Here is a 17,082-nt window from a genome sequence, read left to right as displayed (position 1 = left end):
GCTAGATGCTTCTGTAAGCTTTTTAAGGTAAACTAATAAGTAAACCAGTACAATGATTCCCAATTTGCCTGGAGTCTAAACTCTTCGTAATGTAATTTCCTGGAACACAGCTCTGGGCGCAGATGTGAGCAAAGACCTCTGAAAAAGTCAGCTTTGCCAAACTTGTGCGTTTTATTTCAGTAGAAGGGGTCATCATCCCTTCTTTAGGCTTCACCCCGACTTCTCCAGAGAATTTCTAAGGCCCAGTGAAGCAAATTGCAACAACCACTCCATTTTTATCACCCTGCTGAATGGTAGCATAGCGTGAAAGCAGACAGAATGGGTTCAAGTTCTGGCTCCACCATAACCAGTGTGACCTAAATCAAATGATAGGACCTCTCAAGTCTCAGTGTCTTTTGCAACAGTACTGAGATACTAGTTCGGGTTATACAGATTATCCATGTGGAAAGCGCTGAACCTAGTGTATAGTATATAATAAGTACTCAATGCATTGTAGTTTGTGTTATGCTTAATGTTTTACTAAACACGATTTCTTCCTGAAATGGAAACCAGTAGTGCCACTGTGCCTCCATAGACCATCACTCAGTCTGAATTACAGTCGTACATCTGGGAGCACTATGAGAGCAGACAGTTTATATTACATTTTTGGTCTTTATTATATCATTCTTTGGATAACTGTGTGTGTTTATATTTTCATATATGTATACATATACAAGATATTAATATGTATAAAATCCTTATGAGAAGTTATCTTAATATTTGTATTAGTCATCTTACTACCTAGTACATTATATTTTATTGATAAATATTTATTAAAATGTGTTGTTATTGTTCTAGGAGTGTTTGGAGTTTTTTAATATCCCAGAATCCCAATCAACACATTATTTTCTCATGGATAAACGATGGAACCTCATCCACTACAATAAGGTGAGACCATACGGTAATGACATTGAATTTGAGTTGTGTCAAAGGCTCATCTTGCCTTTCCTGAGAGGCATCATTGTTTAGAGGTTGACTGTATAGCCACTTGGGTCACACCACCTTACTATCTATGTGGCTTTGGACTAGCTACTTTACCTGGTTACTCTTCAGTTTTCTTGTCTATAAAATGAAGGTAATGATAATAGTATCTACACTAGGGTAGTTGTAATAGCTGAAGGAGATAAGCTAGGTAAGGCACTTTGCCTGACATCATTATTACATCTAAGTGAAAAATGAAGTGGCCCATATAATAACTATGTGTATCTATTTGGAATTTTGATGCTGTTCTGGTTCTCTTTTCTACCATATTAAACATGACTATGGGGACCTGATCTAATGGACAAAAGGGCACTTAAGGACAACCACTGACATCACTTCACAGTGATCTTCCAGATGTTATTTAGTAAATTGCCTTTGGCTCCTTTGCTCCTGGCATAGCACGTAGGCACTTAGGGACCTAAGCCTCAGAGGTTAAGCTTTCCTAAGGAGGGGGTTTACCTTCTCTGGGTTTTTGTAGAATTGGAAAACATAAAAGTAGTAAGAGTCAAAACCATTAGCAAATTCATGAGCTGTTTTGTTTATCCAACCTTTGGGTAAAGAGGCAATGAGAATAAATGTTTAACCCTTTGAACTTTTTTTTTCTCTTTGTGTAATCCAACACAGACCTATGTTCGAGATATTTATCCTTTCCGGAGGTCAGTATCTCCACAGCTGAACCTTGTACATATGCATCCAGAGAAGGGACAGGAGCTCATTCAGAAACAGGTGTCTGACCACTTCAGTTTTACTCTGTGCTTCTGTCATGTTGTGGGGAGAGAGCATCCATAAATATGTTGCCAACCCTGAGATTCTGTGATTCCATTATGACCCTCTCTGGAGAGAGTTGATGGCCCTTGCTCAATGGATTGCTCCCCAAAATAGTGTGTTAAGTTTTATAAATTGGATCATAGTGTAAAAGGTATTAAGAAACGTTCACTTGGAGTGGTACTATGATGAATTATTGGATATAAACAATATAAATCTTATAATTTATTTACCTACCAGTTTCTAAGTATGGATTTTCATTTTACTTTTTTGTAAAAAAGAGATTGGAAGAACACATAATGTAGCTATTAAATGGTTTCCCAGAGGTTTACACTAGCTGGAAAAAGAGAAAAAAGGGTCAATGTAGTATGCCTGAAAAAAAACATTAAACTAAGGTCCAAAGATTTGGATTTCATCCCAGCTCTGCCTCTGACCAGGAATCTGACCTTGGGCATGTTATTAACTTCTCTTAAAACAGGAAGAGACATAATCAAGCAGTTGTATTAAGGTTTAAGGTTGAAGAGCAGAAAAATGTTCACATATCTACTCTCAAATCAGATTTTGAGCTTAAGAAAAGTCACTATTCTACATGCAAAATATAGCTTTAGTATATAGTTCTAAAAGTGTTACAATTTTAATATTGTCTATGTATTATGCTCATTTTTAAATAAAATTTCTAATCAAGAATTTCAGGACACTTGATCATTTCACTCTTTCTGCACATATCAAGGATAATAATTTGGCATCAAACTATCTAAAAATATCTTCATGTAATGAATGAAAATGGCATAGAATTAGACCACTTAAGTAGTTAAAAATATAGCTACCTATAACTACCTAAATTTTATTTAAAAGAAAGAAAATACTGAATGTGTTGCAAGGTGTGAGATATTGGGCAAAACTGTGAAATTTTAAATATAAACAATTTCTAAAACGGTTCCCCCCAAATTATTCCAGCCTCTGATTTTGGCAGCAAGATAATTAAAACCATAATCAGTAATGGCACTTCACTAATGTGTGTGTGTGTGTGTGTGTGTGTGTGTGTGTCTGTGTGTATTTAGCATGTTTAAGAACATGTTTTAAAAGAATCCCCTAAAATTGGGCTCTTGCTGTATGTACACTCCAAGTCTTCCTTCTGAGTTCCTCAGGGAGATGATAATATGGAGGTCTCTGGGTCTGGCTGGGAAATTTCCTCGTCAGCTGCTCACAGCATATGAACATCCTAATCATATCCCTCTTCCCATTGATCATCACGAAAAGGGGAACTAATAGAAGGGACCCAAAGCCCCAGGTGTATGCCGTCTAAACTCAGGACTAAAGGGGCACCAATCTAGGGCCCGTCAGCTTTTGTCCCAAGATAGGACTTTTCCTGGATCCCATTTCAGTCTTTTTTTTTTTTTTTAAAGAAATAAACCCAGAACTGCCAGGAAACAGCTTAAGGCATCAGTAGAAATGGTAGAAGCAATTGGAACTGACTGGCTTCCTGTTAGAGAAGGTCTTCCATATTATCGCATCCAAACAAATGGGCTCTGTTTAACAGTGAGCTACTCTTGACAATGCCTGCCTTGTGCTCCCCCAGCCTACAAACTGCGTAAGGAATACTTCCTTCTGCAGAGGAGGCAGAAGCAGGAAGTGACAGTCAATTTAGTATTGTTTGCTTGTTCTATGTGGTAATGGAAAAAAAAAACATTCTCCCTCATTTCACTTTTCCCCCTTTTATAAGCCTGGTTTGTCATTACAGATTTTACTTCTATTTCTTCACTGTATAATTTTGGGGTTTCTAATTCTGTTTTTATCTGTTCCTGATTTTTTTCCTGCTAGGTGTTCACCCGGAAACTGGAGGAAGTAGGGCGGGTGTTGTTTCTCATCTCCCTAACCCAGAAGATCCCCACTGCCCACAAACAGTCCCACGTCTCCATGCTTCAGGAGGACCTCCTGCGACTGCCCTCCTTCCCTCGAAGTGCTATCGACGCTGAGTTTTCACTCTTCAGGGATCCTCAAGGTATCAAGCGAGAGAGAAGCATTTTCCCTCTTGGGCTTTTGCTAACATCACCCTTGTTTTGTTCTCAACTGGAGAGCATCTTAGTCAGCAAACAGTTCTGGAAGCCAGTGGTTCTCAAACTTGACTGTGCATTAGAATTGCCTGGAGGACTTGTTAAAACACAGATTGCTGGACCCCCTTCCAGCTCCAGGTTTCAGGATGGGGCCCAAGAACTTGCATTTCTAACAAGTCCTCAGGTGATGCTGATGCTGCTATTCCTAGCACCAAGCTTTGAGACCACTGCTCTAAGCGAATCATAAGCAGTTGATGGTGTTGTTAGGGAAGGGAGTACTTGACTCAGCAAAGACCAGATATTCATATGAAGTTCAAAAAGAAGCAAATCTAATTTAGGGTGAGAGAAATCACAACAGTGGCTGCCTCTGGGTTGGGAGAGAATGAATTTTCTGGGAAGGGGCATGAAGGAACTTCCCTAGTTACATGAGTGTATATTTTTGTCATAACCCATTGAACTGTACATTTAGTATCTGTGCATTTTACTCTAAATTATGCCTGAATTGAGAGACAGAGAGTGAGACAGAGACAGAGAAACAAAAAGAGACCCACTTTGGAACCTCACTCTGTGACTCAGTTATTAAGAACTTGAGACAATTTACTTAAATTAGGATCCCTGTGGCTCAACATCTTCGCCCAGAAGCTACACAGCAATAGCGGAAAGAGCTCTAGTCTGACCAGTAATTAGAACACCAAGCACTAGTCTTAGCCCTGCCATCTTCTAGCTGAAATAACTTATTTTCCTTAAAGCTACAGCTAATTTAGCAGCAAAGTGCTGCAAATGCCCACCCTGTCTTGCCCACAGAATTAAATCAAAGAGGTGATGATGCCAGTCCTTTGGGAACTAGGAAGTGTTGCACCAGTGCCAGTAATATTGTGCTGGAAAGCTTTTCAGCAATGGATCTCCACATCCAGGAGTTGCAACGAATGGAGAACAACAACGCCCTCAGGTTTGTTCTCCTCACACTGACAGGACTGGTGTGGGGCTAATTCCGTCTCTGCTGTTTCATGTCCTCACAGCTGGGAAGGAACTGTTCGGCCTTGACACTCTTCAGAAAAGCTTATGGATCCAGCTGCTGGAGGAGATGTTCCTGGGCATGCCCAGCGAGTTTCCGTGGGGAGACGAAATCATGCTTTTCCTCAACGTGTTTAACGGGGCTCTGATCCTGCACCCGGAAGACAGTGCCCTGCTCAGGCAGTACGCTGCCACCGTCATCAACACTGCTGTGCACTTCAACCACCTCTTCTCTCTCAGCGGCTACCAATGGATCCTCCCCACCATGCTGCAGGTGCCGGAATCTCCTCTCCCAACCAGAACATGAATCTGAGTACTGCTCGTATCTGGCAGTTCAACGAGATCTAATACTAACACTTTGTAATAACAGTTATTTCTTTTGTGACAACAGGAGGCACCTAATGAAATCCCCCTATACATTTCCAAAAGTTCACAATATCCCATTCTGTCCTGACATGCCCCCAGACTTGGGATATGATTTCCCCATTTCTTCAAGGCCAATGGTTCTCGAAGTGTGGTCTCTGGACCAGCAGCTTCCATGTCAACGGGGAACTTGTTAGACATGCACATTCTTGGGCCTGCCTCACATCTACTGAGTTGGAAATTCTGGAGTCAGGGCATTTTTAATAAGACCTCCAGGTGGTTCTGATGCCTTAGAAAGTTTGAGAACTACTGTTCTCCAGTCACATGCATGGCAAGTGTTCAGCTGATATTTCTCCCAAGAGATTCTCTGATCTCTATCTGAATAGAGGTTTTCATTGCCACTAAATTTGGTGTGATAGGATCGGAGCAGGAGAATTTAGCAGGAACAGTTTCTATTTACTCATGGTATAATGTATTCCTGACTACATTTAGGAGTCCTGAATAAAATTCAGGCAGGGCCTGGGGGCTCATCCTAGTTCTCTATTTTGGGACAAGTTTTAATAAAAATTATGAAAGTAATACATGTTTATGCAAAAGGGAGTTTGCTTAACTTATAGGGGCAAGAAGTTTACTCTTACTATCACAGGACTCTCTGCCCTGTTTTTAAATAGTTGCAGTTTTCTCTGTTTTTAATAAGTTTTTTTTACCAATTACCAAAAACAGTTATGCTTATTTTATAAGATTCAGAAGATGAAGAAAGTTTAAAAAGAAAAAGATCACCTGTAATATTCCCTCCCAGATAATACTGTTTACACTTCTTGAAAATCCTAGCGCTCTGTCCCACACAAGTGTGCACACACAAGCACACACACACACATATGCACACACTTTTTGGAGGAAAAAAAGCTGGATTATACCATATCTTCAAGTTTGTAACCTACATTTTTCATGTAACATTAAGAATATCACATGCATTTTTAATGTAGCTACACTTAGCTTTATAGCATTTTAAAAATTACTGCACAGTATTCCATTGTTTGCATGTACCATAATTCACTTAACCAACCACCATTTACAAATAATTTAAGTTGTTTCAAATTTTCCACTAGTACAAACAATCTTACAGCAGGCATTCTTATATATATACTTCGTAAATTTTTGTAGTTCTTTCCTTGAGATAAATTCCTAGTCACAAATTTCCTGGGGAAAAAAGTATATGTAGATTTTTTAGGATTTTTATGTATGTTACCAAATTTCTCTCAAGAAAGCTTATACCATTTCACACTCCCCTTCACCAGTTTAGGAAATTAGCCATTCCCCTCCCTGCTTCCCATGGCTTTGAGTTTTCAAAGCAAGCATAACTTTGATACATTCTCAAGGCATTTTTTGAACATGTAGCATTTTTCCACAGGTATATTCTGACTATGAAAGCAATCCCCAGTTGCGTCAAGCCATCGAATTTGCCTGCCACCAGTTCTACATTCTACACCGGAAGCCCTTTGTGCTCCAGCTCTTTGCTAGTGTGGCCCCTCTCCTGGAATTTCCTGTAAGTAAGCTTGGTGGAAATAAATGAAGACCAACCAGATGAGAAAAGCAAAGGTTATTAATTCAGAGCTTGCTAAAGCAAGGGAGTCAGCCGTCAGCACTTGTGCTTTGGCAAACATGCAGAGGCAGGGAGAAGAGTGGGTGAGCTTGGTAGTGGAGAAAATGGCATGCCCTGATTGGAGGCTCTTGGCCTGGGGAAGCTGTAGGTGAGCTAACTAGAAGCAAAGCATCCTATGTGATTGGTCAGGGGGACATAATTGGCTTTCTCTGGTTGGTCCTAAGTTGGAAGGGAGGACAAAAATTAGGAAAGCTATCAGTTATTAATCAAGTCCTGGCCATTTCAGGCCAATTATTACAGGGGATATTGTTTGGTTACCACTAGAGCTAATGGTCTGACTTACAGCAGGCTGGCTTCCTGGCTGGTTGTTGTAGACAGTGGGTTGGTTTTCTGGGCAGGTTGCTGCAGGTTGTGAGTGAGAGTTCTATGTGTATATGTGGTCTGGCCATTGTCAGTTTGTATATCCAGTCTCAGCTCTTTATTCAGTCAGTGATGCCATAAATCATTTCTCTTTCAACAAGAATATCACTTCTCTTCAACATTGCTTCTCAACCCTCCTCTCAGCCCCTAAGTTGTAAATAGACCAACTCTCCAGTTTTTCAACGTTCAATTCATAAAGGGGATGGAAAACAGAAAATGGTAAAAGGAGGGTTTCACAATTCCTGTTCCCTTTTGTCACTGTCTATCACCTGCCCTGATTTATTTTTGTTTTTCTTCAGGGCATTTACTACTGTATCATGTTATACATGTGTTTGCTTCATTAACATGTATCTCTACTACATTCCAGCAATAGAATTTAAGCTCCATGCAAGCAAGACCTTCGTTTTGCTTGTTTGTCTGTTTTTATTTGTTGTTATTGTTTTTGTGTTTTTTTGGCTTGTGATTTGGTTTTGGTTTTGGTTTGCTATAATGTCAGTGCAGAGAATGGTGCCTGGCACAGAAGAACTTAATAAAAATTTGTTGTTTCAGTGAATGAATCAAAGCCATTTTAAATAGATTTGAAATAGCAAGTATCTCATTTTGGAGATATGTTGTCAAACAAGACCTGTGAAATTCCCAGAGTTGTTAGTTAAAATAAACATATATTCCCCAAACATGCTTGTGGTATCCAACCAATCCATTGTGAAAATTTCCTTAGTTCTACAGTCTTAGACCAAAGGAGCTACTGGCATGAACTTTTCTGGCAGTTCATATATTGCTGTATTTTTATGAGTTTCCATAATTATCTCTTTTGTACCAGATTAGCATTTAAGAGATCCTTTAAAAGTCAGGTGTACCACTCCAAAATCATGCAACAGCAATGCTGGATGAAGAATTATGTAAGCTGAATACCAGACAGATGCTGTAATTATTATTGGTGATAGTGTTATAAAATTTGAATTCCTGTCAAACTATATTAGTACTAGGGTGGGAGTCACTAAACTGAAATTGTTTTTTTTTTTTTTTGTACAGGATGCTGCCAACAATGGGCCCAGCAAAGGCGTGTCAGCTCAGTGCCTATTTGACTTGCTGCAGTCCCTGGAGGGAGAGACCACTGATATATTAGACATCTTGGAGCTAGTCAAAGCTGAGAAGCCTCTTAAGTCATTAGGTAAAAGCAAAATTTGCCTTGACATCCTGTTTCTTGCTGTAATTGCTAAGTGTGTGTGTGTATAGTTATATATATTCTATAAATATAATAATTATATAGGGAGAGCTAAATAAAAACAGCAAAAATAAATGAAACAATGGTATAAATTGAATGAATACATTTTTCTACCTCCTGTTTTTCTTAAATTTCTTATGGATTCTAAGGAGTAAGGAATTTTCTGCCATGAAAATTATATTAAAATGATGCTCAGTAGATCACTGCTCTAGCACTGCAGTTTTCAGGAAGTTGCATTATCTTGGGTAATTCTAAGTAAATAACCCCCCAAAATGGTCTTTTATTATCATGAAATGTGTAGAACTAGAGGTAATTCAAAGGTTTTACCTTAGACTATTTAAATGCCCTTCAGTGTTTCCTATTAGGTGAGATTTCAAAACCACCCCCAAAAAGCACTTTTATTTTTCATTCTGTGGTTCAGAAATAGAAAACAGAATTTTATTCCCTGTAGATGAAGAAATTAATAGTTTGCACGGTTTAAGAATAAAATCTAACAAAGAAAAAGCTACCAAATATAACTGGAAAGACAGTGTTAGGAATGATAAGTTCTTTATCCCCAGCAGCATCCACTCCGTGTGCCTTGACTTTCTGTTCCTTCAGATTTCTGCTATGGAAATGAAGACCTGACATTCTCTATCAGCGAAGCCATTAAGCTCTGTGTTACTGTGGTCGCCTATGCTCCTGAATCTTTCAGAAGGTAACTGCAGCCCTTTATCCTGTGCCTTGTGACAAGTAACTGTGGCAAAGGCAATAAAATTGAAGCAATATAAAGGTTATGTTTAGTAATATCAGTCTGTAACATCCTGGCAAGTTAAGTTTTTAAAAACTAAATTAAGGAAACTTGTCATAGCAGAGATTCTGGAAAACACAGTAAATCTTCATTTATTTGAAATCTAATTTGGAATTTGTGCAGATACTAAGGAGTTTTGTTAGAAAATATTTTCCTCACATGTAATACAAATTAGTAGCAAAGAAAATCTCAAGACAGATATTTAGTAAAGAAAACTCCTTTCAAGGAGCAGTAAGAACCCCTGTCATACAAAAGGCAAGAATATAAATCTCGCCTTTCCTTTTGGCCAGTGCGGGGAATCCGAAAGACTCACGTGGAGAGTGCATCATCCCCATTCAAGGATGCTGGCTCTGGTCTGATACAGAAGTCTCATCTCTCTATCCAAAGTTTTGCTCTGTTAGCAAGCTCTTCCAGGGAGAAGGAAGGAGCCAAGCTGATCGTGCCCAGTATATCTTTATTTAAGTCTTTCCTTCTCCCCCAGAACAGAATGAATAAAGGGCCAAGAGGAGCCAGGATTTATACTTATTGAACTCTCTCTCCTGGAAGGAAACAGGAGTAATGAGTAAGAAATGTTTCCCCCAACATTCCCAGCTTTGTGTTGTTTTAAATGATGGAGATTAAACATTATGCTGTGCAACCAGGAGTGTGGCTGTCACCCTCAGGAGAGCAAACCTGCAGCCTACCAGGATGGTCCTGCTCTTACTTCCCTGCTCCTCCTACAGTACCACAGCTCCAGAAAGGTTTCCAGGATGGCTCAAAACCCTGCCTTAACTCCATAACCACTCTGTGCCTGAATGTAAAAATCTACTCCCTAGTCTATTTTCCATTACGAATATGTCCCCCCTACATTGTTTATAGGCTGTTTCAGGGATTCTGCATTGAGAGTAAGTGACAACATTAAGCAAACCCCCAAGTTGAACTAAAAAATCCTCCCATTGACATTTTTTACCAAATTTCCCGTGAGATGTGAAAATTTTTCAAGTTAAAATTCAAATACATTGAAATCAAAAGGAATTAAAGTTCATAAATTCCCTTGTCATTGTGAGTTAAACATCATTTTTTAAAATCCTCCCTAATTTCCCATTCTGCTCAGTTTAAATCAGAGGTCTTCTTACTGCCTTGGTGGAGTTAGGGTTTCTTAAGCGGTTGTTCCCTGAGATATCTCTCATTGGAATACAATTTTGTTTCCCTTCTCAAAGAACCAGTATTTTTGGCTTTGTTGATTTTTGCTATTGTAGGTTTATTTCCTGCTTTTTATTTCCATTCTTATCTTTAGTATTTTTTACCTTTCATTCTCTTGGGACTTAATTTATTGTTTTCTAACTTAAGATGGACACTTAGATTATTAATTTTCAGTCTTCTTTTCTTACACATTTTAAAATATAAAGTTTCTCCTGATCTACAAGTCTATATTGGCAATTTTTTTAACAATTTAAAGAAAATATTCCATTTTCTACTGACTTCCATCATATCTGCTAAAATCAGTATTAGGTCTCATTGCTCACCTGAATTTAATGTGTCTTTCTCTCTGGCTACTTTTTAACATTTTCTCTCTACCTTGGGTTTGCAGCAGTTTGACTGTGATGTGCCTCGTTGGGATTTTCTTTGTCTTTATACTTCTTGGGATTCATAGTGCTTCTCAAATATAAGCTTGATAGCTTTCAAGAATTTTAGGAAATTTGACTAGTAACACCTCAAATATTACTTCTATCCCATTTTATCTCTCCTCTCATTTTAGGACTTGATATATATATTTTTTCTCCTTCTGAGGTGATGTTTCTGACATCCCAGTGCTAAATTGAGTGTCAGCCTATCCAGTGAGTGGGGTTCACCGACTCTAGAAAGCAGGCATCGCCAGACCTCATCACAGTGGCTGTTTCCAAAGACCCTTGCTATAAATTGTTCAGGCTTTAGGAAGCCAGCCTGTCAGGAAAGGGTTTTATATTGTTTCAAAATTGTTTCAGCTACAAAATCACTCTCAGCAAATTCCTGAATAGAAGCTTTGTTGGTGATTCTGAAGCCTGTTTCTCTAGGTGGACTGTATAGCTCCAACTGTTATCATTGTGTTCTTTTGCCTATTTATTAGTATATATGACTAATTCCCCTGACTAGATCACGGGCTTCCTTAAGGCAGGATTCATCACCTTTTGGCAGATGCTTAATTAATTTATTAATGTTGGTCAACATTTCCCGCAGCTCTAGCTACTATTGATTAGGGTGGGGTAGCAAGGGGGCTTAGAATTTATCATCTCTCTAGAGGCTTTTCATTTTTCCATGCTCCTAAATACGACACAACCAACGAAAGCAGAATGCGAAATGTGACTCGGTTTTTCTTTCTGTCGCTTAAAGTCTTCAGATGCTGATGGTCTTGGAAGCTTTGGTTCCGTGTTACCTACAAAAGCTGAAGAGGCAGACGTCCCAGGTGGAGACGGTACCTGCTGCCCGGGAGGAGATTGCTGCCACAGCTGCTCTTGCAACATCCCTCCAGGCCCTTTTATACAGTGTAGAGGTCCTCACCAGGTAATCCCACTGGCAGAAACATCCACAGCCTTAAGCCATATGTGTCCACTGAAAAGATGAAGCAAAAGTGTGGCTAAAAATCTCTAAAACCCAATCTTTATTCACAGATACCTACCCGAACTCAGCCCTTTATAGCTTATAACTGCAAACAGTTCCTAAGTTATTTGGATAAATAATGCTAAGCACTTTGAATAGTAGTAGTAGTAATAATAATAAAATGATAATAATAATGCCATCATTGCTAAACACACATTTGCAAATAGCTTACTGAGCTTCTCTGGAAGTTTTAACCTGGTGGTAAATAAATCTTTTGTAAAAGAGCCAATTTAGTAATTATAAAAATGTCATCCACATTTTTATTTGTTATGATATTTTATGAGACATGAAATGTCTGCAATTTTAACTGAGCAATCTTTTGTTTTACTGTTTGCGAAAGGTTGCACTTTTTTACTATAATTTCAGAAACCACTCAACAAATATAAAGAGCAGAATTTTGTTCTAGCAATAGAACGAATGAACAGACTCTCTGTGGGACAGGACTAAACAATGCTGAGAGAGAGGGTTGAGAAATCTGGGAATGGAAAGGTAAATTGGCATCAGAGTTCAGCCCTACACAGAGTTCAAGATACTAGTCCTGTCACAAAATTCTTGGGTGCAGAAGCAGAGGAATTGGGCTACCATAGGGCATGGAAGGGCCAGATGGGGATTCTGGATGGGACAAAGGTAGAGTGAGCATGGGGAAGGTGGATGCAGGACACTATGCATAGGATTGACTTTCCTTCTCTGTTCTATCTAAATTATCTGGAAGCAGATATTCTTCCCCAAGGTAGAGATAGGGAAGCCTCTGTCCTGGGTTTGTGTCTTTGCTCCTTCATTTCATTCTGCCATGCTCTGTGTCCTGTCTGAATTGCCAGATCCTAAGCACAAAATTCTATCTATGCCCCCACCAAAAAGTACCAACTTCCCCAGCTTCATCTTGCTGTGTTAGTAAGAGGGAAGTCCTTTAGTCCCAGGAGGACTTTTTCAGCATGTATCAGCAAGTGAGAGAGTGAGTGTGATTGTTATTCATTAACTTCGATATGTGTTTAGTTCCTAATAATGAGCCACACTGCCAGCCTGGGCACGCAGAATATACCCTTGGGTAGACTATCCTCCTGAAATGCTCGTAGGTACCTAAACTAAGGAAATGGGAAGAGGTGGAACAGAAAACCAGGACAGGTTGCCTTTTCTAATGCAAAATAGTCCCAATGCTTTGTTGATGGTATCATGAAATTCCTGGGAAAAAGAACATCTGAAGGAGAAATATAAGACTTGTACTCTTCCTTCTGTACCTGTCTGGTTATGTCACTAGCGCCCTCCTACGATCAGAGGAGAGAAAAGTAGTCAACATTCTCCAAATTCCACTTTAGTTATTTCTCCTCATATTTTATAATATTGGTGTTGTCTTCCTTTCTGTTCCCTTTTATAAGGATAAGTCAATTAACTTATCCAAAATTGACTTACCTCAAATTCCATGAAGAGTTATGAATAGAGCCCTGGCATTTCAAATTCTGTGACTTTAAATATTTCAGTGCATTTATTATTATTTTGGTGGGATAGAAGACTAGCCTCATTGGGTTGGTAGTTACAACAAAATTGGCTCCATTATTTTTACAAAAAGAAGGTAAGAATCCCCTTCACTTCCACACTCCTAATTTCTTTATCTGAACAAAAAGAAATGTAACAGTTATATAGGTAACATTAAATAAATAATTATATTACAAGTGTATTAGTTTTCTATTGCTGTATAACACATAACCACGAACTTTGAGGCTTACAACAAAATGCATTCATTATCTCACAGTTTTGTAGGCAAGAAATCTAGGAATGCTCAACTGGGTTCTCTGCTCAGTGTTTCACAAGGCAGGAATCCAGGTGCTGATCAGTCTGAAAGTACTGGGAAAAGAATGCACTTCCAAGCTCATTCAGGTTTTTGGCAGAATCCTTTAGGTCTGAGATCCCGTTTCCTCACTGGCTGTCGGGCAGGTGCCATTCTGCACCCCTTCTCACAGGGCCGCCCTCCATCTTCCAGCCAGCAACAGTGCCTTAAATCCTCTTCATGCTTCAAATCTCTCTGCCGTCAGCCAGAGAAAACTCTCTGCTTTTAAAGGGCTGGTGTGATTAAATTAGACCTACCCAGATACTCTCCCTCTTTGACATGTAAGGTAACATAATCACTGGAGTAACACCAAGAGGCAAAGTTCTTAGGGGTCATCTTTAAGTTCTGCCTGCCAGGGAAGAGCTGGTGTGGCTGTTAAAAGCTTAGTTATTTTCCAGGCATACCCAGCATACAGAAAATGAGCGACATAGAAGCAAGCCTTAAAGATTTCATAAAAGCCATTGCTTTGAAAAACTATATTATCCCTTTTATGTCCCAAATGCCAATACAGATGCAAATTTTACCTAATATTTAAAGTAAACCTTGCAGATATAACATAAGATGATTCAGATCTATTACTAAGCACCTAAATTACTGACTTGTAATAAATACAGATTTACTCACTTTTCTGGATAGGCTTAGGAATAATTTTGACTAGGAGAATTCTTTCATTTCTTGATAGTTTCTCAGCAAAACAGAGTTGTTGAATGTGGTGTAGGTGGCCAAAGTGGTATGTACCCTCTTGCCTTTTACTTATTGGTTGACTTAATGGTTGACTGCCTGGTACCTGCAGAATTGAAGAATCAGTTCTTAACTCTCACTGAATCCATACCAACTTAGAAGTTTGATTTCATAAATGTCTTTTTTGAAGAGTCATAGTTTACTGCTCAGAACTAGGAAGTAGAAGAACTTAAATCTTGGTGAGTTTATAGACTCTTGGGAATCAATGTTCCATATAAAGTGCCTCTCAGAACAGAGAGAAAATGTGTGACAGAAAAGCCCAAAGCTAGACAGCCTGTCTTTCTAAGACTTCAAAACTAACTTAAAACTCATGTGAACCTCATTAACATGAGGATTTCATAAATGTTTCCAGTTTTGTTGTTTTGTGGTGACTGCTGTCGTTGTTACAGGCCCATGACGGCCCCACAGATGAGCAGGTGTGACCAAGGTCATAAGGGAGCCACCACAGCCAACCACACCATGTCATCTGGCGTGAACACCAGGTAATTCACTGCCGTATTCCTCTATGATCTCTCAGTTTCATACAACCTGAATTTCAGCTGTCGGGAATGAAAGGAATCCTTAAAATAGTCAATATTGAGTGTGAAAACCTCCAAGGAAACGAAAAGAAAGTGAGAGTTTAGAGTTACAAGAAAATACTGAGGCTTCTTTTGAAACTGTCAAAGAGATATCCAAAACCCTTCATAAGTTGGCATTCGTGTTGGTTTGTTTGCGTGAGCATGCTGGATGGTCTCTGCCTCCTGGGTGGTCTTTGAACTAGTCTGGTGTTGTTTCATTTGCCTCCAACAAAAGGCAAATAAACAAAAATAATCGGGAGGTGGTTTTTCATCCCCAGGGCAGTAAGAACTGACTTACTTTCATTTGGACAAATTTTCTACAGACATTTCATCCAAACTTTGACTTATGTCCTCAAATGATGCCTTTCTGTGATTGTTCACTTAATCTCCATTCCTTGTTTTGGTGTAACTCAGACACTATTTATACTAGTTAATATTTTACCTGTTTCATTCTATCTGTGTTAACCTTAAATACTCCAACACACACAAAAAAGTTTAGCTTCCTCCTCCAAGAGAGATTTAAGATAAGGCAAACCCAAAATCAGCTTAGGAGAAAATAGTCTTTTCCCAGTAAGAAGTAGTTAGCAGAGAGATCATAATGAGAAACTTAAATAATTTTCTACTCTCTCTGAAGTATATTTTAAGTGTATAGCATTATTTATGTAAAGTGAGTTCCCTATTCATCATATATACTCATATTAAAGACAAAAATAAATAAATTCCAACCCCAACTATAAATTGCCTGATGGGATGGTTAACTCATGTCTTAATTTCTTATATTAAGGAAAAATGATAAACTGTAGTTTAAGTGATATTTAAGGGCTTCTCTAGGCACATTGGGTTAGCTTCAAATACTAGATGAATGGTGCAAGGAGAGAGAGGCCTTCTGAGTCTTGTTATCAATCATTCGTAAAGCAATAAGTCTCCAGAACTCAAAGGAAGCCATCCAGGTTTCTTCCTCTGATCACCTCAAACAGAGCACATGGTGTTAAAACTGTAAGTAAGATTTCAAAATTTCCAAACTTCTCTCATTTGGCTACATTCCAGGAGTTGGTATATGTCTTTATAATGTTTGTCTTTACCCAAATTATATGGCAATGAAATAGCTTTCATAGCAGCTGTAATTGCAGCATATGTACAGCCAAATGAAAGATAAAGCTTTTCTATTTTAGGATTAATATGTGTGTATTTGTGAGCTTATCAAAATGTATAGCTTTTTATATATTCCATAGCTCTGGGGCTTTTCATATGAAAATGTCAATAGGAAGCCCCAGCAAGGGGACCCTGTTCTTGCTCTGATAGTTATGTAGACTGTTTTTCTGACTCCCAGGTACCAAGAACAAGGAGCCAAACTGCACTTTATCAGGTACAGAAAGACTTGCTCTAATTTCTTACCAGTTCTGACATCTTGAGATGATTTGTCTTTTGAGCTGGGTTATGGTTCTGTTAGATTTTCTTTAATTGAAAATGGCCAGGAAGTGGCCAATGTAAAGCCACTATAATTTGGGATGACAGTCTCTACTAGGTTGATAAACTTTCTTTATCCTTCAGATGAAGTTCTCCTCATGCTCCTGATTCATTAATTCATTAGGAATCTTATCGATTTCTTTAGTGTGATAACCTTCCTCTAGAAGTTGCCACATGTACACATTTTCAGACCCCTAGTTAATCTCTTATAATTTCCCAGGGAAAACCTTCATTTGCTGGAGGAAGGGCAAGGCCTTCCCCGAGAGGAATTGGATGAACGAATTGCTCGGGAAGAGTTCAGAAGACCTCGGGAATCCCTGCTGAATATTTGCACAGAATTCTATAAACACTGTGGGCCAAGGCTGAAGATCTTGCAAAATCTGGCCGGAGAGCCACGGGTCACTGCCCTGGAGCTGCTGGATGTGAAGTCCCACATGAGGTACTGGCCTCGTTTTCCCTGCCCTGAGTGTGGACACAGCTCGGGCCATATGTCTGAGTATGTGTGTTGGACTGGGGCTGGGAGGTCTCCAGGATAAAAACTTGAGATACTCAGAATGATTTGTTTCCTGTGACTTGGTTACATGTCATACATAACCCTCTGGTAAAGTGTAGATTAAGTCCATCA

The 17,082-nt window shown here is 39.0% G+C and overlaps 1 protein-coding gene across 2 annotated transcripts in view; it reads left to right on the top strand.

The window, feature by feature from the left end:
- UNC80 (unc-80 homolog, NALCN channel complex subunit) overlaps window positions 1-17,082 on the top strand; it is a 188,401-nt gene that overhangs the window by 135,589 nt on the left and 35,730 nt on the right. For both annotated transcript variants that reach the window (XM_045559184.1, XM_045559183.1), the window contains 11 exons: window positions 838-927; window positions 1,645-1,746; window positions 3,607-3,787; window positions 4,859-5,127; window positions 6,628-6,762; window positions 8,272-8,410; window positions 9,065-9,161; window positions 11,604-11,774; window positions 14,823-14,915; window positions 16,321-16,356; window positions 16,678-16,896. In XM_045559184.1, the coding sequence (XP_045415140.1) occupies window positions 838-927; window positions 1,645-1,746; window positions 3,607-3,787; window positions 4,859-5,127; window positions 6,628-6,762; window positions 8,272-8,410; window positions 9,065-9,161; window positions 11,604-11,774; window positions 14,823-14,915; window positions 16,321-16,356; window positions 16,678-16,896 (1,532 nt within the window). The remainder of the gene's footprint in view (window positions 1-837; window positions 928-1,644; window positions 1,747-3,606; window positions 3,788-4,858; window positions 5,128-6,627; window positions 6,763-8,271; window positions 8,411-9,064; window positions 9,162-11,603; window positions 11,775-14,822; window positions 14,916-16,320; window positions 16,357-16,677; window positions 16,897-17,082) is intronic.

Source organism: Lemur catta, chromosome 8, assembly GCF_020740605.2.
Source record: "Lemur catta isolate mLemCat1 chromosome 8, mLemCat1.pri, whole genome shotgun sequence".
NCBI classification, from domain to species: Eukaryota; Metazoa; Chordata; class Mammalia; order Primates; family Lemuridae; genus Lemur; species Lemur catta.
The sequence above is the reverse complement of the archived record's forward strand: the minus strand, read 5'-3'. Positions and strand labels throughout refer to the sequence as shown.